Source organism: Mobula birostris, chromosome 22 (assembly GCF_030028105.1).
Source record: "Mobula birostris isolate sMobBir1 chromosome 22, sMobBir1.hap1, whole genome shotgun sequence".
NCBI lineage: Eukaryota > Metazoa > Chordata > Chondrichthyes > Myliobatiformes > Myliobatidae > Mobula > Mobula birostris.
In genome coordinates, this window is record NC_092391.1 from 46,119,468 (window position 1) to 46,142,491 (window position 23,024).

Below are 23,024 nucleotides of genomic sequence, written 5' to 3' on the forward strand. Positions count from 1 at the left end.
ACTGATGATTTTAACCTCTCCTAGATTAAAGAACATTGCACACAAGCATGGAACTACTCAGAAACTAATTCAATCATGCAATTCTGGACACATTGGAGCCCTGTCCAGAAATCTGAAAACCGTGCTTCAAATTGGCATGAATAACCATAAAGAGAGACCACTGACAGCCATGAAGCAGCTGCAGGCACTATTAGGAATGGCTAAAATTACATTTCCAAATTAAATTTTCTGGGTATATGAAATTTCAGCCAGATGCTCCCACAGACAGGGAAAACTTAGGGGAACTATGCCAATACATAACAGGAAGTTATTACCAGAAGTGGGTGCTACATCATTTAGTGTGAACACAAACCTTACATCCAGACAGAAAATATTTATTTTTATTTTTAGTTAGAGATAAAGCACAACGAACCACACCAACCAACTACCCACCTATTTAACACTAGCCTAATCATAGGACATTTACATGGAACAGTACAGCACAGCAACAAGCATTCGACCCACAACTGTTGTGCCGAACCAGCTAAATAGCAAATCAATAAACACCCAAACATTAATCCCTCCTACCTACACCATGTCAATACCCCTCCATCTTCCTTATATCCATGTGCCTATCCAAATGTCCCTTAGAAGCCTCTAATGTGTTTGCCTTTACCACCATAACAGGCATCCACAACTCTGAGTAAAAAACTTACCCCTCACGTCCCCTTTGAACCTACCCCATGTCACCTTCAATGCATGCCCTCTGGTATTAGACATAACAATCCTGGAAATAAATCTCTGTCCACTTTATCTATGCCTCTCATAATCTTATAAGCATCTATCCAATTTCCCATCAGCCTCTGCCACTCCAAAGAAAGCAACCCAATTTATCCAACCTCTCGTGATAGCATATGCCCTCTAAACCAAGCAGCATCTGGGTGAACCTCTTCTGCACTCTCTCCAAAGCCTCAATATCCTTCCTATGGTAGGGTGACTAGAACTGTACGCCAGCAGTCCCCAACTACTGGGCCACAAAGCATGTGCCACCGGCCCACGAGGAAACGGGTATTTTCCCCGCTAAGGTAGAGCGTTCCTATGAGACCTTTCGTGCCGAAATGGCATGAAGCGAAGAAGCAATTACCATTAATTTATATGGGAAAAATTTTTGAACGTTCCCAGACCCAAAAAATAACCTAACAAATCATACCAAATAACACATAAAACCAAAAATAAATAACACTAACATATAGTAAAAGCAAGAATGATATGATAAATACACAGCCTATATAAAGTAGAAATAATGTATGTACAGTATAGTCGGGAAGATGAAGGCAAAAGCAATTTTTGAAGGAAAAATCGGCACGTATGCGCATGCGCACACAGGTGCCCGTGCAAGGCTTCATGGTCATGGTAGTCTTTCCTGGGGTAAAGTGTCCCGGGATTTGACTGCTACTTTTGTCCCTTATTTGGGAGTGAGAAAGTTGGCAACCCTAACTGTAAAAGACATGTTGAGGTGAGTTTAACCCTACTTGAACACCCCCCCTACCCCCAGTTGGCCGGTCCGCAAGAATATTGTCAATGTTAAACCGGTCCACGGTGCAAAAAAGGTTGGGGACCCCTGCTGTACACAATACTCCAGATGTGGCCAAACCAGAGTTTTATAAAGTTGGAACATAACCTCCTGGCTTTTGAACTAAATGCTTCAATCAATAAAAGCAAGCATTCCATAAACCTTCTTAACCACTTTATTGACCTGTGTCGCCACTTTCAAGGAGCTATGAACTCGGATCACAAGGTCTCTCTGCTCAGCAACACTGTTAAGGACCTCACCCTTATAGTGTACCGTTTCCTAGCGTTTGCTCTTCCGAGGTGCAACACCTCACATTTATCTGGGTTAAACTCCATCTGTCATTTCTCAGCCTATATCTACAACTGGTTTATATCATGCAGTATTTTTTGCCTCTCTTCTACACTATCCACAACTCCACCAATCTTGGTATCATCTGCAAATTTACTAACTCACCCACCTACATTTTCATCCAGGTTATTTATAGACATCATAAACAGCAGAGGTCCCAACACAAATCCCTATGGACACCATTAATTACAGACCTCCAGTTTGAATAAGTCCCATCAACCACTATTCTATGCTGAATCCAAACAACCAATTTGCCATGCCATGGATCCCATGCATCTTGACCTTTTGGATTAGCCTCCCATGAGGGACTTTGTCAAATGCCTCACTAAAATCCATGTGGACAACATCCACTGCCCTATTCTCATCAATCTCTCTCATCACCTTGTCAAAAAAACTCAATAAAGTTGGTAAGGCATGACCTGCCACGCACAAAGCCAAGCTGGATCTCCCTAAAAGCAGGACCTCTATGGTGGTTATCTCCAGTTTGCTTCCAATTCCTCATGCTGATGAAGGCAGGAACAGGGAGATAGGGGATCTGAATGTGTGGCTGAGGAGCTGGTGCGGGAAGCAGGGGAAAGGGACCACTGGGATCTGTTTTGGGGTAAGGATGAATTGTACAAAAGGGCCGGGTTGCACCTTAACAGGCTGGGGACCAGCGTTCTGGCAGGCAGGTTTGCCACTGCTACACGGGTGTGTTTAAATGGAGTAGTTGGGGGGAGGAGAGGAAATATAAGGATGGAGTTAAAGGGAAAGAGAGAATAAGAAAAGTTAAGAAAGACAACAGAATTAATGGGACAGAAAGTTCAGGAAGGGATCGCAGAGTATGGCCAAGTGCAATAGGAATCGATGTGTAAGGTGAGGGGAGTAATGGATTAAAAGTATTATATATGAATGCACGACATATAAGAAATAAAGTGGATGAGCTTGAGGCTCAGTTGGAAATTGGCAAGTATGATGTTGTAGGAATAACAGAGACATGGCTGCAAGAGGACCAGGGCTGGGAAATGAATATTCAGGGATTTACGTCCTATCAAAAGGACAGACTGATGGGCAGAGGGGGTGGGGTGGCTCTGTTGGTGAGGAATGAAATTCAGTCCCTTGCGATGGGTGACATAGAATCAGGAGATGTAGAGTCAGTATGGATAGAACTGAGAAATTGTAAGGGCAAGAAGATCCTAATGGGAGTTATCTACAGGCCCCCAAACAGTAGCCTGGATATAGGGTGCAAGTTGAACCCAGAGGTAAAATTGGCATGTCGCAAAGGTAATGCTAGGGTTGTTATGGGGGATTTCAACACGCAGGTAGACTGGGAAAATCAGGTAGGTACTGGACCCCAAGAAAGGGAATTTGTGGAGGGCCTCCAAGATGAATTCTTAGAGCAGCTTGTACTAGAGCATAACAGGGAGAAGGCAATTCTGGATTTAGTGTTGTGTAATGAACCGGATTTGATAAAGGGAACTTGAGATAAAGGAGCCATTAGGAGTTAGTGACCATAATATGCTAAGTTTTATTCTACAATTTGAGAGGGAGAAGGGAAAATCGGAAGTGCCAGTATTACAGTTGAACAAAGGGGACTATGGAGCCATGAGGGAGGAGCTGGCCAAAGTCGACTGGAAAAATACCCTAGCAGGGATGACAGTGGAACAACAATGGCAGTTATTTCTGGGAATAATACAGAAGGTGCAGAATCAGTTCATTCCAAAGAGGAAGAAAGATTCTAAGGGGAGTAAGGGGCGACTGTGGTTGACAAGGTTAGCCAAGGATAGTATAAAAATAAAAGATAAGTATAACATAGCAAAGATCAGTGGGAAGCCAGAGGATTGGGAAACTTTTAAAGAGCAACAGAAGATAATTAAAAAGGCAATACAGGGAGAAAAGATGAGGTACGAAGGTAAGCTAGCCAAGAATATAAAGGAGGATATTAAAAGCTTCTTTAGGTATGTGAAGAGGAAAAAATTAGTTGACCAAAATTGGGCCCTTGAAGACAGAAACGGGTGAAATTATTATGGGAACAAGGAAATGGCAGATGAGTTGAACAGGTACTTTGGATCTGTCTTCACCAGAGAAGACACAAACAATCTCCCAGATGTAATAGTGGCCAGAGGACCAAGGTTAATGGAGGAACTGAGGGAAATTCACATTAGGCAGAAAATGGTGTTGGATAGACTGATGGGACTGAAGGCTGATAAATCCCCAGGGCCTGATGGTCTGCATCCCAGGGTACTTAAGGAGGTGGCTGTAGAAATCGTGGATGCATTGGTAATCATTTTCCACTGTTCTATAGATTCAGGATCAGTTCCTGTGGATTGAAGGGTAGCTAATGTTAACCCACTTTTTAAGAAAGGAGGGAGAGAGAAAGCAGGGAATTATAGACCAGTTAGCTTGACGTCAGTGGTGGGGAAGATGCTGGAATCAATTATAAGAGATGAAATAGCGGCACATTTGGATAGCAGTAACAGGATCGGTCTGAGTCAGCATGGATTTACGAAGGGGAAGTCAGCATGGATTTATCTTCTGGAATTTTTTGAGGATGTAACTATGAAAATGGACAAGGGAGAGCCAGTGGATGTAGTGTACCTGGACTTTCAGAAAGCCTTTGATAAGGTTCCACATAAGAGATTAGTGGGCAAAATCAGAGCACATGGTATTGGGGGTAGGGTACTGACATGGATAGAAAATTGGTTGGCAGACAGGAAACAAAGTGTAGGGATTAACAGGTGCCTTTCAGAATGGCAGGCAGTGACTAATGGGGTACCGCAAGGCTCGGTGCTGGGACCGCAGCTATTTACAATATACATTAATGATTTAGATGAAGGGATTAAAAGTAACATTAGCAAATTTGCAGATGAGACAAAGCTGGGTGGCAGTGTGAAATGTGAGGAGGATGTTATGAGAATGCAGGGTGACTTGGACAGGTTGGGTGAGTGGGCAGATGCATGGCAAATGCAGTTTAATGTGGATAAATGTGAGGTTATCCACTTTGGTGGCAAGAACAGGAAGGCAGATTACTATCTGAATGGTGTCAAGTTAGGAAAAGGGGAAGTGCAACGAGATCTAGGTGTCCTTGTTCATCAGTCACTGAAAGTAAGCATGCAGGTACAGCAGGCAGTGAAGAAAGCTAATGGCATGTTGGCCTTCATAACAAGGGGAGTTGAGTATAGGAGCAAAGAGGTCCTTCTGCAGTTGTACAGAGCCCTGTTGAGACCACACCTGGAGTATTGTGTGTAGTTTTGGTCTCCAAATTTGAGGAAGGACATTCTTGCTATTGAGGGAGTGCAGCATAGGTTCACGAGGTTAATTCCCGGGATGGCGGGACTGTCATATGTTGAAAGAAAGGAGTGACTGGGCTTGTATACACTGGAATTTAGAAGGAGAGAGGGGATCTGATTGAAACATATAAGATTATTAAGGGATTGGACATGCTAGAGGCAGGAAACATGTTCCCGATGTTGGGGGAGTCCAGAACCAGAGGCCACAGTTTAAAAATAAGGGGTAGGCCATTTAGAACGGAGTTGAGGAAAAACTTTTTCACACAAAGAGTTGTGGATCTGTGGAATGCTCTGCCTCAGAGGGCAGTGGAGGCCAATTCTCTGGATGCTTTCAAGAAAGAGTTAGATAGCGCTCTTAAAGATAGTGGAGTCAAGGGATATGGGGAGAAGGCAGGAACGGGGTACTGCTTGTGGATGATCAGCCATGATCACAGTGGATAGTGGTGCTGGCTTGAAGGGCCAAATGGCCTACTCCTGCATCTATTGTCTAATTAGGCCATGGGTTTCCAAATCCCTAAGTATTTTCTCCAGCAATTTCCCTACATCTGACATGAGACTCTCCAGTCTATAGTTTCCAGGATTTCCCTTGTTCCCTTCTTAAATAGAGGTACAACATTAGCCACTTGGCAATCCTCCAGGACCTCAGCTGTGGCTAGAGAGGACATGAAGGTACTGGTCAAGGGCCCAGCTATCTTGTCTCTTGCCTCCTTCAATAACCTGGGGTAAATCCCATCAAACCCTGGGAACTTATCCACCCTAATCCTCATCAGGAGGCCAAACACTTCCTCCTCCTTGACTAAATGTCCTAACATATTGATACACTCAGCACTGATCTCTCAGTCTATTTGCTAGATATCCATTTCCTAGCTAAATACCGAAGCAACGTACTCATTAAGTACCTTACTCACGTTCTCTGCATCCAAGCAAATGTTCCCCTACCTTTATCCTTTCACACTGACCAATTAACTTACTAACAGGTACATCTTTGGACTGTGGGAGGAAACCAGAGCACCTGGAGGAAAGCCACGCAGTCACAGGGAGAATGTACAAAGTCTTTCCAGACAGCGCCGGAGTTGACCTCTGAAAACGGGAGCACCCGAGCTGTAATAGCTTTATACTAACCGTTACGCTACGGTGGTGCCAATATAACACTGATCACAATCAGCAGATGGACAGAATCTTTAAACCATATCAAATCTTTAACAGAAAAAAAAAGGTCAAGGCTGCAACTAGGAGAATCCATAGTTAACTTTTCCTAAATATTTGCTTTCAGAAAAACTGATGGAAGGGCGCTAAACACAAGAACCCTACCTTTACACTAGTTGCAAGCCATCATAAACAAGAAATCCAGGTAAACTTCAAACAGGGCTTATAGGAAAAAATGAATTGATACATTCTCAGTAATTGAGAGAATGCCATACCAAAGGATGGAAATTCAAATCTCATCAAAAGAGACACATGGTTCATTACTTTAATGCAAGAAATGCTAATAAAATTGTCCTTCCTCACCCCCACCCAAATATTCCTCTAACCCTTAATTGCCCCAAGCCCCAGCATTACCTTAATCCTCAATTACTGGCCTATAACTTTGTCCTTAGAACATGCTGCCACGGGTGGTAATAGAAGCAGATATGATAGTCTTTTAGATAGGCATGTAAATTAGATTAGATTATGAGGACACTCAGTCCTCGTTTATTGTCATTTAGAAATGCGTGCATTAAAAATGATACAACGTTCCTCCAGAATGATATCACAAGAAAACACAGGACAAACCAAATACGTAGGGTATGGAGGATTATGGATCAGGTGCAGGCAGAAGGGATTAGTTTAATTTGGCATCATAGACATTGAGGGCTGAAGGGTCACCCCTGTGCAGTACTGTTCTATGTAACTTTACCCTAAAGTTGTTGCCCTGACTCCATCAACATTGGAGACAACACAATTGCCTAGCAAATGTTTATTAGGGTTCATAGCAACTTCCTTGTATTCTGCTTCTTAAAAGCCCAGGAAAGCGTATTCTTTTAATTACATTCATAGGCAGCCCTTTCACTTTCAACAAACCATCCACATATCTCCTCAGATTACTCTGTCCATGTGCTTCTTTTAAAACTAGCTTCTGGTGTACATTGCCTCTTTCCATTCTTTCTCCAAAAGGGGAACAAGTCTTGGCATTAAATTTCAACCACCACCAGCCTGCCCGTTCTACCTGTCTGCTTATAGCTCTTTGAAATATCTTACCATCTGCACAGTCACCTACAAAGCTGGAAATTGTGCAATTCCTGCAGAACTCCACTTACACTTCCCTCTAGTATGACCAAAAAGACTTTTGGATCAACCATGATCAGGATAAATGGTGAAACAGATTCAAATTATCATTACTGGTTTATTGTTTGGGGGCTTATGTACAACACTCAATTATGGCTTCTGACACTTGTTTAGTTTCTCCCAAATGGTTTCTAGTTTTTGATTTTCTTCCTTGCTACCTATTCTTCAGTATCAGGGATATACCCCCTACTTTTCCACTTACCCATCATATCTAAAATTGAAGAGCAATCACTTTGCAACCACTCCTCCATTGTGGTAATTAGATCGTACCCAACTATTGAATTTTAATCCCATTTCTTCTTGTTCTGACTGGGAAAATTAATAGAAGATATACTCTTATACACTCAGTGGATACTTTATTAGATACAGGAGGTACCTAATAAATTGTCCACTGAGTACATTTCTGTATGTTCGTGGCCTGCTACTGCAGCCCATCCACTTCAAAGTTTGATGTGTTGAGCATTCAGTGATGCTCTTCTGCACACCACTGTTGTAAATCATGGTTATCTGAGTTACTGTCACTGTCCTATCAGCTTGAAGCAGTCTGGCCATTATTCTCTGACCTCTCTCATTAACAAGGCATTTTCGCCCACAGAACTCTGCTCCTGGATATTTTTGTTTTTCACACCATTCTCTGTAAACTCTTGACTGTTGTGCATGAAAATCCCAGGAAATCAGCAGTTTCTGAGATACTTAAACCACCCCCTCTGGCACTAACATGGTCAAAGTCACTTTGATCACATTTCTTCCCCATTCTGATGGAGTGCAGCAAATGATAGGTGGATTCATATGAGAAGGAGGCCAGGTGGGAAAAGGAAGAGTCATTGATGGAGATAGTGCCAGAAGCTGGAAAGTACAGTAATATGTGTAGGTGATATTGTTGTGGGAGATAATGGAAACTGATAAGATAGGAAGGTGAAGAGAAACCAGATAGGGGAAGGATGGTGGGCAGTTGGGAACAGTGTGGGGAGGGAATACAATAGGAGTAGTTTGTGGGCAATGGGCAGATAGAGTAGATGAGGCAGGGAAATGAAACTGAGCGATGGGGTCTGGGAGACTGAATTGGAAAGAAGGATGTGTGCAAGAGGGAAGTAGAAAGAAAGTGAGGGAGGAGGGAGCAGGTGTTTGCTGTTCATGCCTTCAGGTTGTAGACTACCCACGCAGAATATGAGATGCTGTTGTTCCAGTTTACCTTTGTCCTCACCTTAGTAATGGAGGAGGCTGAAGACCAGACAGATCATATTAGGTATGGGGAGGGGAATTAAAATGGCCTTCAACCAGGAACTCCAGATGGCCATAGCAGGCATAGCACAGTGCTCTGCAAAGCAGTCACCTAGTCTATGCTTGGTCTCACTGATGTAGAGGAAGCCACATTGAGATCATGGAATGGAATAGAAAATAGAATGTTACAGCACAGTTCAGGGCCTTTGGCCCACATGTTGTGATGACCTTATAACCTACTCTAAGATCATTCTAACCCTTCCCTCCTACATAACCCTCCATTTTCTATCATTCATGTGCTAGTTAGGAATTTCTTAAATGCCTAATTATCAATTTTTCTTCCCAACCAATCTACATCTTCTCGCTGTCAAATCTGTCCTCATTACTATTGTTGGATCCAGATGCTTTTGCGATTCAAAGGTTCTCAGAAGTCAAGAATGAGGCATAAACATTGTTTACTCTTGTTTTTGTTAAGTGTTACAAAAGCAAAGAACAAGAAGTAGAAGCATTGAGAGAACAAAGAAAAGACCAGACTAAAAGTCAGTTGTGGTCATCTCATGCTCAGACTAGAGATAACTGCAAATGCCAGTGACAACAATTAACCTATAAAATAGGCAGATACAAGTGGCTATTGAACCTGAGATAGACCAAAAACTGTGCAAGAAAGGTCATTGAGTGGCAATAATGGATGCTGCTGCTGTGATGTCAAAGATAGCTTGCTTTGTATGTCAGCAGCCAGGGCACCGAGCAAAGGACTGCCAGACCAGGCAAAAAACAGTAAAAGAGTTGATATGCTACAGATGTAGACTATCGGGACATTGTTGGAGGCAGTGTCCAAACAAAAAGAGGAATGAGAAGCAGGTGAATGTCATGGCAGACATGCAGTATCACCCAATCAATGCCCAGTCTGACCAAACTAACTGCTGATCAGATCATTGAGCTGGTGAAGACTGCTTCTAGGTCAGAAAAAAAGAAGTGGTGGCTGCCTCCACTGCTATCGTTGGTGACCCGCAGATATACACAGCAAAATTGTCTGGCAGCCGACAATGCAAAGTTAGTTGACACAGGGGCATCGCCATCGGTATCAATAACTGATCTGCCCTTGCTAACAACTGGACTGGCTATTTATATTATGTGTGCAGGAGGAGAAATGGTGGAAGCAGAAAGAAGCGAGTTGCAGACTCTTAAGTCTGAGGGGTATTTCTTGGTTTGTCCAAATGAGGGTACTGTCCTTTGAATAGACATCCTAAGGGAAGTAGAGATCAGTATAGATTCAGGAAAGGGAGAAATAATATGGACAAGCCAGGGGCAGCAAATAAGTACAACTAAGAGAGTACACAACATAGCTAGTGTAGCAGCAGCTGCTCTGATTGTTAGAGACAGGAGCGAGCAGGATGGTGTCTATGGGTTACCTTGTCAGCAGTTCCCAGCAGTGTGGGCTAGACACAATCAGACTGTGGTCAAACAAAGATAAACCTAGTTAACATAGAGGAAGGCCTCCATAAACACCATAAGCAGTACAGTATTCTATTAAAAACGGACACATTGACAGCTGTGCACAAGACAGTAACAACTTAGGGACACCGGAATGAATCCCGCGAGCACCATCCTAGTGGAGGGGGAGGCACATGAGTGCCAAATGGAAATTGGGCAGAAAGAAGATATCTGTGTGAAGAAAAGATCTCTGGAAGGGGAAACAGAAGAAATTTTTACAGATGGGTCTAGGAGGAATATAGACACGGTCTGGGTGGGCTGTGTAGGTGAAGAATTAGCTTCAGGAGCACCACTGCCAGAGGGTTGCTCAGCTCAGGTGGTGGAACTGGTGGTTCTGATAGAAGCACTGCGCTACAGTAAAGGCAGACCAAATATACAGTGCCTATAAAAAGTATTCACCCGCTTAGAAGTTTTCATGTTTTATTGTTTTACAACATTGAATCACAGTGGGTTTAATTTGTTTTATCTTTGACACTGATCAACAGAAAAGATACTTTTGTGTCAAAGTGAAAACAAACTTCTACAAATCGGTTTAAATTTATTACAACTATTAAACACAACAATTGATTGCATAATTACTCTGCCCCTTCCAAGTCAGTATTTAGTAGATGTACCTTTGGCAGCAATTACAGCATTGAGTCAGTGTGGATAGGTCTGTATCAGCTTTGCATATCTAGACACTGCAATTTTTTCCCATTCTTCTTTATAAAACTGCTCAAGCTCTGTAGCGTTGCATGGGGATCATGAGTGAACAGCCTTTTTCAAGTGTATTCAGTGTCTTGGAAATTTTCTTGTATCCATTTCCTGATTTGTGCTTTTCAACAACTTCTCACAGAGTCACTTAGAGTGTTCTTTTGTCTTTATGGTGCAGTTTTTGCCAGGATACTCACTCACCAGCTGCTGGATCTTCTCGATACAGGTGTATATTTACTACAATCAATTGAAACACCTTGACTGCACACAGGTGATCTCCACTTAACTAATTAAGTGACTTCTGAAACCAGCTGGCTGCAGCAGTGATGGTTTAGTGTGTCATATTAAACGGGGTGAGTACTTAGGCAATCAATAATTTTGTGTTTTATATTTGCAATTTAATTTGGATCACTTTGTTTTCACTTTGACATGAAAGAGTATTTTTCAATTGATTGGTGTCAACAAAGCCCAATTAAATCCACTGTGATTCAATGTTGTAAAACAATAAAACATGAAAACTTCTGGGGAGATGCAAATACTTTTTATAGGCACTGTATATACAGACAGCCAGTATGCCTTTAGGGTGGTGCATGATTATCCGATGGCATGGGCATGAAGATGGTTTGTAACCTCAACAGGTGCTGGTATATAGTATGGGCACCTAATACAAAACTGCTGGAAGCAATGAGTCTGCCAGCGGAGGTGGCAGTAAATAAAGTAAAAGCTCACCAGAAAGGGAAGAGTCAGGAGCAGAAAGGAAATGAATGGGCAGACATCAGTGGAAAGAAGGCAGCAGAGGAACAAGAGGCAACTGAAATTGCAAGGGTGCAGGAAGAAACAACTGAAGTCAGTTTAATAAAATTGTAAGAAGTGGAGGCAGAAGAGAAGGAGAAGTGGAGGAGAAAGGGAGCAAAGGAGGGACCAGATGGGAGCTGGACACCTGGGGAGGAAGGAATCGTGGTGGCACCACCATGTATTAGGCAGATACTACTGAAGTTATATCATGGGGTGATGCATCAGGGAAGGCAGAGCGTGATCACAAGTCTCCAGCAGGACTGGTAGTAGCCAAGGTTTGGGGAAGGGGGGAAATTCTGCCACCACTGTATCATTTGTGCCCAGTATAACCCTGGTATGGACATCAAGCTGGAACTGGCAAACCAGCCACAGCTGAGGCGACCCTGGGAAAACATCCAGATGGATGGACTTCATGGGACCCCTGCCAAAAGCAGGGGGAGAAACTACTGTCTAGTAATTATGGATCACTTCAGCTGGTGGGTAGAGGCTTTCCCAACAAGGCTGCATGGATTCCAATTCAGGATGTCCTCACAAGGTGGGGAACCCAAGTCCAAGTGGACTCAGATGAGGGAGCACATTTCACAGGGAAAACGATGAAGGAAATGTTCCGACTCTTAGGGATTCAACAACAGTTCCACGTACCCTACCACCCTCAGAGTTCAAGAATGGTAGAAAGGATGAATCAAACAATGAAGAATGCCTTTGACAAAGCTGCAACTGAGATGGGAAAGACCTGGGTTGATGTATCACCAAGAATCCTGATGAGATTGTGGGCAACCCCAAACCACATGCTGGGTCTCAGCCCCTATGAATTATTGATGGGGCAAGCAATGTGACTCCCTTATGAGGTAATTACGGGTTGCGGCAAGCCTGAAACTTACAAAAATAGAATGACTCAGAATGTAAAAGACCTTTGTAACCATCTTAACATGTTGAAGGACTAAGCAAAACAACAGCAGCACATTGCTGATCAGAGACAGCCAGAGGAAAAGGAGATAGTCCTCCCACAACCAGGTGACCAAGTCATGGTGAGGGTGCTGCCTGAAAGGACAGGGTTTGCTCCCAGATGGATAGGACCACAGACGATACTTTTAACAAGTGACACTTGTGTCTGTGTGCAGACTCGGCAAGGCAGCCAGTGGAAACATTGGACTCAGGTTAAAGTGTATGACTCACGTTCTCGCTGCCCCCACAGACTGAGCGAGGGATCAAATGTCCCAGTAACCGTGTAATTACAGAGAACCTAAGTGATGAACACCAGCCGGCCACACCAGACTTGATCACAGTTGATGGAAACACATCCACAGCAAAGACGAAGGCAGGAGACACCAAGACCATGACAGAAACCCGTGAATAGTATGCTAAAGTGTGATGGGAATGGTACTCTGTAATGAAGGCTGGTTGTTGAAGGTAGGTGATTGGTTGAACAGCATAGAACAGAAAAGATATTGGGGAAAATAGATGGGGAGGGATTTTAAGTTAAAGCAGAGACAGCAAGTTCCACAACTTCCATAGCATAGCACACTGAGAAAGATTGCACACGGCATCTGAAAGCAGTCACCCCAGCCTGAATGGGGAGTGAATACAAATGAGCTTGGTCCTTTTAGCCGTTGGGGCCAGCAACTGACTGGACAGTTTGGAAGGGGTTGCTGATGGGGAGAAGTCCTTGCAGTCATTCAAATAGAGACCACCCTAACCCCTTCTTGTACACTGATGAGACAGCCTGTGAGGCTGACACATGTACCTTGTTGGTGCCCCTGGAAAGAGAGAGTTTTAGCTACCAGACAATGAAGGGGTGAAGACAAGGAATGTGATTAAGCTGCAATCGGCCAGCAAGGAAAGAGCCAACAGGCATACAAATGAAGCTGCATTTCTAAAGACTGTTGTTCAAATTTCTGGAATAATCTCTCTGTTTAGCATTTTGTAGGTAGTGATTAGGGATGATAGGGTAGATGTAGATGCACATAGAGTAATTGGGGGGGGGGTTTGGATTTGCGAGACAGGGCAATTCTGCTGCCCTATTTGAGTAGTTCCTCTTTAAGTCACTTATCAGTACATACATACCAGTACTTTTCTCCAATGACTTTATTCATGATTCAACAACTTATGCCACCTCCAATTAGATTCCACCCCCCGATGCTTTTCCCCAGCCTTGCCTTTTCTAGAAATGACCATTTCCCTCAGCACTCCACCATTCCACCCCACCAACGACTCCCCTTCTCATGGCACTTCCCCAGGCAACCTTATCCTTTACCATCTTTCAGGGACTTAATAGTTCTTCAAAGTGAAGCAACAGTTCATTTGCACTTCTTGTAATATTATGCATGCATTCAGTGCTCATAAAGTGGTCTCCTATACACTGGGGAATCTATAAGCAGATTAGATGACTACTTTGCAGACCACCTCCATTCAACCCTGAACTTCCATCTGCCTTTCACTTCATCTCATTTCCACTCTGAACTCTTTTGGCCTCTTACACTGTTCCATGAAACATGATGTAAACTCAAGGAACAGTACTTCTAGACGTGTTGCTGCAATTCTGGGCTGATTGCAGAATTCAACAACTTTAAATAACTAGCTTTTCCTTTTTGTTTTAGCTCAGTATTCATTACCATCATCCTCTCAAAACTGATCAATAAACTCCAAGACCTTGGCCTCAATACCTCCCTGTGCAATTGGATCCTTGATTTCCTCACTTGCAGACCCCAGTCAGTTCAAATTGGCAACAATATCTCCTTCACCATCTCCATCAGCACAGGTACATTACAATGCTGTGTGCTCAGCCTCCTGCTCTATTTATTTTATACAATGACTGTGATGCTAAACACAGCTCCAATACCATATTTAAGTTTGCTGATGGCACCACTGTCATAGGCTGAATCAAAGGTGGTGACCAATCAGTATATATAAGGGAGACTGAAAATCTGGCTGAGTGGTGCCATAGCTACAACCTCTTACTCAATATTAGCAAGACCAAGGAGCTGACTATTGACTTCAGAAGGAAACCAGAGGTCCATGAGCCATCAGGCATCAGAGGTGGAGAGGGTCAGCAACTTTAAATTCCTCGGTTTATTACTCTGGAGGATCTGTCCTGGGCCCAGCACGTAAATGCAATTACAAAGAAAGCAGGTCAGTGCCTCTGATTCCTTAGAAGTTTGCGAAGAATCGACATGGCATTTAAAACTTTGACAAACTTCTATAGGTGTGTTTATGGAGAGTATATTGACTGGATGCATCACAGCCTGGTATGGAACGACCAATGATCCTACAAAAAGTAGTTGATATGAACTAGTCCATCACGGGTAAAGCCCTCCCACCAATGAGCACATCTACACAAAACGTTGTTGCAGGAAAGCAGCTTCCATCAGCAGAGACCCCACAACCCAGGACATACTCTCTTCTCATTGTTGCCATCAGGAAGAAGGTACAGGAGCCCTAAAGACTCAAAGTACCAGGTTATTACCCTTCTGCCGTCAGGCTCTTGAACCAAAGGGGTAACTTCACTTGACCCATTACTGAAATGTTCCCACAACCTATGGATTCACTTTCAAGGACTCTTCATCTCATATTCTCAACATTGATTGCTTATTTATTTATTATTATTATTTATTTCCTTTTATATTTGCAGTTTGTTTTCTTTTGCACACTAGCTGAACTCCAAGTTGGTGCAGTCTTTCATTGATTCTCTTATGGTTGTTATTCTATTATGAGTTTATTTAGTATGTCGCAAGAAAATGAATCTCAGGGTTGTATATGGTGTAAGAAGAAAGCCCTTAACTCTGAGTGGAGTCATTGCAACACCGTCGTGACAGTGCTTTTTTAGAAGGCTTTCTTATTTTTACGAGGCCGAGTTGCTAGCTCGACGCTCAACCCAGTACGGATGGAAAGTGTGCAAGGGAGCCAGCTGCATTCGTACTCGGGAGCCTTCACTCCAAAGTCTGGCGCTGATGTCACTACGCCACCAGCCAGCTTGTATATGGTGTACTTTGATAATAAATTTACTTTTAAGTTTTGAACTTAATGAAGGCCATCCCTATGTAATATTAACTCACTTTCTCTCTCACCACAGTTGAGGCATTCTTTTATAATTTATGTTTATAGCAATTGCTGTGTTCTGCATGTAGTTGTTTTATTTTTCTCTCTAATTACAGTCATTGATCTTCCACTATTTAGACGTCTCTACACAGATCAGCTACAATTAAACAGCATTCATTCCCTTCTCTCAGATAGCAATGAGGCAAACATGTCATCCTGAAAACACAGGTATGCAACTCCACCATTGATGTTTTCTGTGTTGTTTCCACCAGTCCCACTTTCTGCAACTTAAACATGCATGTTTCTCCCTCTCCTGAGAAAAAGTGACTGACCCGAAATGGTAAAGGTTGTTTCTCTCTCCACAGATGCTGCCACACCTATTAAATGTCTCCAGCATTTGCTGATTTTTTATCTTGTCAACTTAGCCTTTGCCTTACTCTCGAGAAACTTCAGGATAAAGTTTAAGCTGGACACTCCAAGTCTATCCTATAGGAGCTACTATCCTTTGTGTAGAAACACGACTTCATCTGCTGTTGTAGGCGGGCTTAAACAATGGAATGATGCCATTGGAAGTACAGCCCCACCAGTGCTCTACCAAAAATTTAATCCTGAATTAGCACTTAAGAGAATTATCTAAATGCTATTCATAAGTTTTTTATAGATCCTTACGATGTACAATTAATTGTTCTGCTTCTCACATTATAAAAATGAGTGCCCTTCAAGAAGCAGCTCTAAACAGCAGACGCCTTAGTTATTCTATGGTCATGTCAGATGCTGCAAAAATACAAGTTCCTTCTTCTTTACACCATGTGAAAATTTTCACAGTGTAGAAGTTTCAGTTGGGAGGAAAATCTCTTATTACAGCATTACTCACCCTCATCAGCACAAGAATTAAGTTTCAGAGCTGTTAAAAATGTACTTAATGAGTTGTGTGGGACATGAACCCCAAACAGACCATGGAGTTTCTCATGCCTGTACAGTTAATGTTGGGATATATGGGGTGTCCAGGGAGGGGTAGTATCTCTAGTGAAGGGGCTTGTCATATCCATTCTAGGGCAGCTCTCTCACCTTTGGTCTCCACTGGACACTCAGCTCTCACCTGTGGCTCCAAGTATGTGACAGCAGCCACACTCCGGTGTACCATGTCGATAGACAGGTGAGGGTAGCCAGTGTCTTCATACCCCGGTGAGATACAATGCCTAGGAAGGCGGTACTGCAATGACCCATGGAGAGTGAAGGGCATGGCAAGGCACAGGAGACGTCATGGCCATTCACTGCAACCAAGGAAGACCCTACCTGGTGACACTTGTTCGTAAAACTAGACCCAGACTTCTGAGGTCGAGAGAGTGGAAGTGCCCCAGTATAACAGCTTTTCCAGGTTAAAAACTCTGCCGCACAGTTTTCTGTCATCATTGGATATGACAGACAACCACCACTATTAATGTTAAAAAGCACACATTAATTCTATTCTTAACAAATCAAGTACTACCAGGCATCTTTAATAGCAGTTCACATGGCATTGAAATGAGATGACGTGCACAGTGCAGGAGAGGGAGGAAAAAATCAGGCCTCCTTGTTAAGAGTTCAGGGCTCCTAATCATCATCATACTGAGGCTCTTCATGAATACTAACTTCCTGGTAATATTGATATTCAGTTATCAGGTCAAGCATGTCAGCCTCAGCATCAGTGAAATCAGACTCATCCATGCCCTCGCCTGTGTACCAGTGCAAAAAGGCTTTCCTGCGAAACATGGCAGAAAACTGCTCACCGATGCGCTTGAACAGCTCCTGGATAGCTGTTGTATTGCCAATGAAGGTGGCAGCCATCCTGAGTCCTCGGGGTGGGATGTCACACACAGCAGTCTTGACGTTGTTTGGGATCCACTCCACAAAATAGGGGCTGTTTTTATTCTGCACATTCAGCATTTGTTCATCCACCTCTCTCATGGACATGCGGCCCCGGAAAACAGCGGCCACGGTCAGGTAGCGGCCGTGCCGAGGGTCACAGGCAGCCATCATGTTTTTAGCATCAAACATCTGCTTGGTCAGCTCGGGCACTGTGAGGGCACGGTACCGCTGGCTACCTCGGCTGGTCAGAGGAACAAAGCCAGGCACAAAAAAATGCAGGCGGGGGAAGGGGACCATGTTCACTGCTAGTTTACGGAGGTCAGCATTGAGCTGACCAGGAAAACGCAGACAGGTTGTTACACCGCTCATGGTGGCTGATATCAAATGGTTCATGTCACCGTAAGTGGGAGAAGTAAGCTTGAGAGTTCGGAAACAAATATCATGTAGAGCTTCATTATCAATACAAAATGTTTCATCTGTGTTCTCAATGAGCTGGTGAATTGACAGGATAGCATTATAGGGTTCAACCACAACATCTGATACCTTGGGTGAAGGAATAACACTGAAGGACAGCATCATTCTGTCAGGGTATTCTTCACGAATCTTGTTAAGGATGAGAGTGCCCATGCCAGCGCCACTACCACCACCCAGTGAATGAGTGAGCTGAAATCCCTGAAGACAGTCACATCCCTCCGCCTCCTTCCTCACCACATCCATAACAGAGTCAGCTAATTCAGCTCCTTCAGTGTAGTGACCTTTGGCCCAGTTGTTAGAGGCACCACTACGTCCTGGAACAAAGGTCAAATAACACGTTTTACTAAAAGGTTGATGAAAGGCTATTTCATCTGCGTTTAACAGCCCCTAAGTTATTTTGTCCAACACCCAATATGGCAGAATGCTCCAAATATTTGTCACCTCTTATGGAAACAGTGCTCCAATTACTGTTTAAATCAATGTTTCCCTAATTAGTAACCTCTATTTCTCCTAGTGTATAGTAAATCTGCAGTCTTTTTTAAAAAATCATTTAATATTTTAGGTTCCTGTACAACATAACTTCTACCTTTTCCTCCAGACTTGAGATCTAAGCTACTTCACTCCTTGTCTGTCTACCTCCTTTGCATTTGGAATCATTGATCTTGTTCTTTTCTATAATACCACCTCAATATATGGAATTAATTTTGATCCACCCTTCTCTTCGATTGTGAATACTGTACCAGCAAAACAGTTTTTTTTTTGCACTAGCAACACATTCGATTTTACTGTTATTCATGTGCTACATTGTCTGAACAATGACAGGGACTTGACTGCAGTTTACCCCCAAGTCTACTGGTGTCAGTTCCATTCCATTTGTTGTTAACTACTTGGGGAGGAATTTAGGTCTGTTACAGACCTCAGTAAACAAAAACAAAAGCAAATTGAAGTTAAAAAAAAGTTTACAAAAGGCAGAGTAAAAATATATTATCCTAAGTTGATCTTGATTGAGGGTATAAAGATTAGCAGTGGTGAAAATGGACTGCCAGTACATTGCAATTAAACTTGGAGGATTTCCCTTGTTAAGTACTTCTATTACAATCATGATTGCTAGGTCAGTTGGACTTGGGTTCTACTTGGTAGCACTGTTATCTCTGAGTTAGAAGGCTGCGAGTTCAAACACTTGAGCAAAATTCAAGGTTGAAGTTCCACTCCCATACGAAGGAAGTGCAGCTCTGTTGGGGATGTCCTTGCTGACAGTGTGGGAGAGCATTAAAGACACAGTCACACAATTCTAGGAAGTACTGGCAAACTCGCTTAGTGAATACAATTCATTGCTCAGCTAATGTTTCTAAAGCTCTCACTATCAGATCACTGCAATTGGTCATTACATTTCCTACATTACAGTAATAACCACACACTGAAAATACATAATTGACTGTAAAGTACTTTGTGACATCCTTAGGTCATAAAAGATGCTAGATAATCATAGATAATTACGTCACAGTCGGATCTATTTGGCCTATGCTAGATACCTTTTAATCTGTGGATACAGTTTGAGTTACAGTTCTTCTTAAGTACTTTTTTGATGTTGTCACTTTATCATCTTTTCAAGCAGGGAGTTGCAGACTCCCACTATTCTAAGGTGATATTTTTCAGCTGCCCTCTAATCTTCCTTCTAGTTACTGCCCTCCCTGTCAGGGGAAATAGGTCCTGCCTGTTAATCACATCAAGGCTTCTCATAATGGTTCACCATGTAGAATATTCATAGAAATGCATTTTTTTTTACTATGGAAGGATGGATGAGCTGGTGTTGTAGACCTTAAGTAATGCTAGATTAAGTTGATTTTGTTCCCATGCTTCCTCCTGTTTCAGATTAAAGATTCATTTTCCTAATGGAAACTACATGATGGGCTCCTCAGAACATTAAAGAGTGAGATTAAAAAAAATAGGAGCAATGTCAGAAAAAAATAAAGCCAGGGAAAAATAAAACCAGCCAAGAACTCCTTCTGCAACAGCAGCTAGGCACTTGACACACCCTTCAACCTTTTTAAATTATTTTTTTCTTTGTGACTGTATGTGTTTCTGAAATTGGAACCATATGTGCTATTTATGCTATGTGCCGTTGGTAATGTGTGCTGTACCTTGGCTGTTTTGTTTGGATGTATTCATGTAGGATTGAATGGTAATTGAACTTGAACTTTCATTTATAGCTAGCAATATTGATAGGTTATTTGATAAATCAGGTAGGTTTCCCCAATATCGGTGCAGCAGTTAATGCTGCTGTCTCACAGCTCCAGTAATGGTGACAGTGTTTAATTCCTCTCTGGCATTAAACAGCACTTATGGGATGTTCATTGTCCTCCACTGTAAAAACTAGTGCAAAAAATCCAGCATTTCCCTGCTCCCAAGTTTCCTCAGAAACATTTTGGTCCTCTTTCTTTCGTTTTATATACCCGAGAAAGCTTATTGTCTGTTTTTATTTCCCTTGAATAGTGGGACAGGTTCAAAGGAATGAAAAGCCTACTCTTATTTCCAATGTTTCAGCGAATGCTCCCATTTTCTACTTACAATGAATGGAAGACCATTGATGATGCAGTGAAGACAGTTGGAGGTTAAGACACTACTCTGGAGAACACAAAAACACATAAATCTCTTTCAATGACAATAACTCTTTTGGCTAAGTATGGCTACAGCAAATGACAGTTTTCTCCCTGATCCCCACTAATGTTGCTTTTTCTGGAGAACCTTAATACCACACTTATTCAAATGCTGCTTCAATGGATAAGACGGTCACTCAGATCTCTCCTCTGCAATTCAATTCATTTGGATAAGGTCTTGACTCAATCATTCTGGTAGAACCTACACTCATCACACATGAGTTGGATGTTGGCAATTAAATGACTTTGAACATCCATGTTACATTGCTTATATTGGGGAATAGACTGATGGAGTCGTAGTTGACCAGAATAATTTTCTCATTCTTGAGTTCCCTTCCTCTAACTGTAGCAGCCAAGAGAAAAAAAAACTAGAAGAAAAAGGACTACTATATTATTACAACAGCAAGTGCTAATGGAGGAATGGTAGTACTGAGCCTATTAATGAGAAAGTTTAAAAGGGTTGGAAGGATATGCCAATCCAGAGCTCTACCTCCAGTACAATTCTCCAATTCTCTCTTCTCCAGCCAAGAAGTTGACACTAGATTCTTCCAATAATGTCTATGTCAATATGAAGGCAGGATATTCTACTGTTTTCACAAGTTTCCAACTGTTATCTCATAACTTCTTTTTGCAAGAGGAAGAGTAATAGTTGATCTGACCCCATGTTGAAAGACTCGTAAGTTTCACAAGACAACATAGTATTGTGAGCAGAAGCAACAACAAAGGGGGGGGGGCGATGGGAAGGGGATGAAAACAAAAGCTGCTTTTTAACACATATGCATACTCAAGCAGAAAGAAGTGTATTAAAGAACCCAGTACAGGATAGAGTAACACAGACAATATAGGAAATGTAAAACCTTGGCACTATAGAAAAAATCTTCTCCACATCCACTCCAGGCCTTTCAACATTTGATAGGTTCAATGAGATCCTCCCTCATTCTTCTGAGTTCCAGTGAATAAAGGCAGAGAGTCATCAATCACTCCTATGATAAGCCTTTCTTTCTGCAAATTATTATCTTGAACCTCCTCTGAACTCTCTCCAATGCCAGCACATCCTTTCTTACATAAGGCATCCAAAACTGCTCACAATACTCCAATTGAGGCCTCACCAGTCCTTTATAAAGCCTCAGCATTACATCCTTGCTTTTATATGCTTGTCCTCTTAGAATGAATGCTAACATTGCATTTTCTTCCTCACCACTGACTCAACCTACAAGTTAACCTTTTAGGAATCCTGCACGAGGACTCCAAGTCCCTTTGCACCTCTGACTTTTGATTTTTTTTCCCTGTTTAGAAAATAGTTACGCTTTTATTGCTTCTACTAAAGTGCATGACCATACACTTCCCGACACTGTTTTCCATTTGCCCATTCTCCTAATCTGTCCAAGTCATTTTGCAGCCTCCCTGCTCCCTCAACAACACCCGCCCTTTTACTTAACTTCATATCATCACAAATTTGGCCACAAAGCCATCAATTCCATCATCCAAATCATTGACATGCAATGGTAAAAAGAAGTGGTCCCAACGCCCAATCCCTGCTGGAAATCCAAGCAACACACACAAAATGCTGGAAGAACTCAGCATGACTGGCCTGATGAAGGGTCTCAGCCCGAAACATCGACTGTTTACTCTTTTCCATAGATGCTGCCTGGCCTACTGAGCTCCTCCAGCATTTTGTGTGTGTTCCCTGTGGAGCACCACTAGTTCCTGGCAGTCAACCAGAAAAGGCTCTCTTTATTCCCACTCTTTGCCTTCTGCTAATCAGCCAATGCTCTATCCATGCAAGTATCTTTCCTGTAATACCATGGGCTCTTATCTCGTTAAACAGCTGCATGTACAGCAAGGGGCCATCTGAAAATCTCATTTGTCTAACCTGATTGTCATTTCCTCAATGAATTTTAACAGATCTGTCAATATTTTCCCTTAAGGAAACCATGCTGACCAGCCTATTTTATCATGAGCCTCACGTACTCGAAAGCACATTTTGACAATCATCTCCAGCATCTTCCCAACCACTGAAGTCAGGCTAACTGGCCCATAATTTCTTTTCTTCTGCCTCCCTCTCTTCTTGAAGAGCAGAGTGACATTTGTAATGTCTCCAGAACCATTCCAGAATCTAGTGATTCTTGAAAGATCATTATTAATACCTCCACAATCTCCTCACCTACCTCTTTCAGAACCCTAGGGGGTAATCCATCTGGTCTAGGTGACTTATCTACCTACAGACCTTTCAGTTTCCCAAGCACCATCTCCCTAGTAATAGTAATTACACTCACTTCTGTCCCTGACACTCTTGAACTTCTGGTATACGGC

At 42.5% G+C, this 23,024-nt stretch overlaps 2 protein-coding genes across 6 annotated transcripts in view; one reads left to right on the plus strand and one right to left on the minus strand.

Moving 5' to 3' along the window:
* noxa1 (NADPH oxidase activator 1) overlaps positions 1-15,863 on the plus strand; it is a 77,219-nt gene extending 61,356 nt beyond the window's left edge. Inside the window, exons 11-12 of one of the 2 annotated variants that reach the window (XR_011882857.1) lie at positions 11,081-11,255; positions 15,849-15,863. Coding sequence is in view for 1 of the 2 variants with exons in the window: in XM_072240632.1 (XP_072096733.1) it covers positions 11,081-11,163 (83 nt within the window). In the remaining variant the exon portion in view is untranslated. Of the gene's footprint in view, positions 1-11,080; positions 11,269-15,848 lie in introns of those variants that run through there. The other variant, XM_072240632.1, reaches the window with a different exon arrangement.
* A 1,462-nt stretch (positions 15,864-17,325) lies between these two features.
* The window catches only part of LOC140186397 (tubulin beta chain-like), a 40,168-nt gene continuing 34,469 nt past the window's right edge, over positions 17,326-23,024 (minus strand). For all 4 annotated transcript variants that reach the window (XM_072240630.1, XM_072240629.1, XM_072240628.1 and 1 more), the window contains one exon: positions 17,326-18,368. In XM_072240630.1, coding sequence (XP_072096731.1) covers positions 17,326-18,368 — 1,043 coding nt within the window. The remainder of the gene's footprint in view (positions 18,369-23,024) is intronic.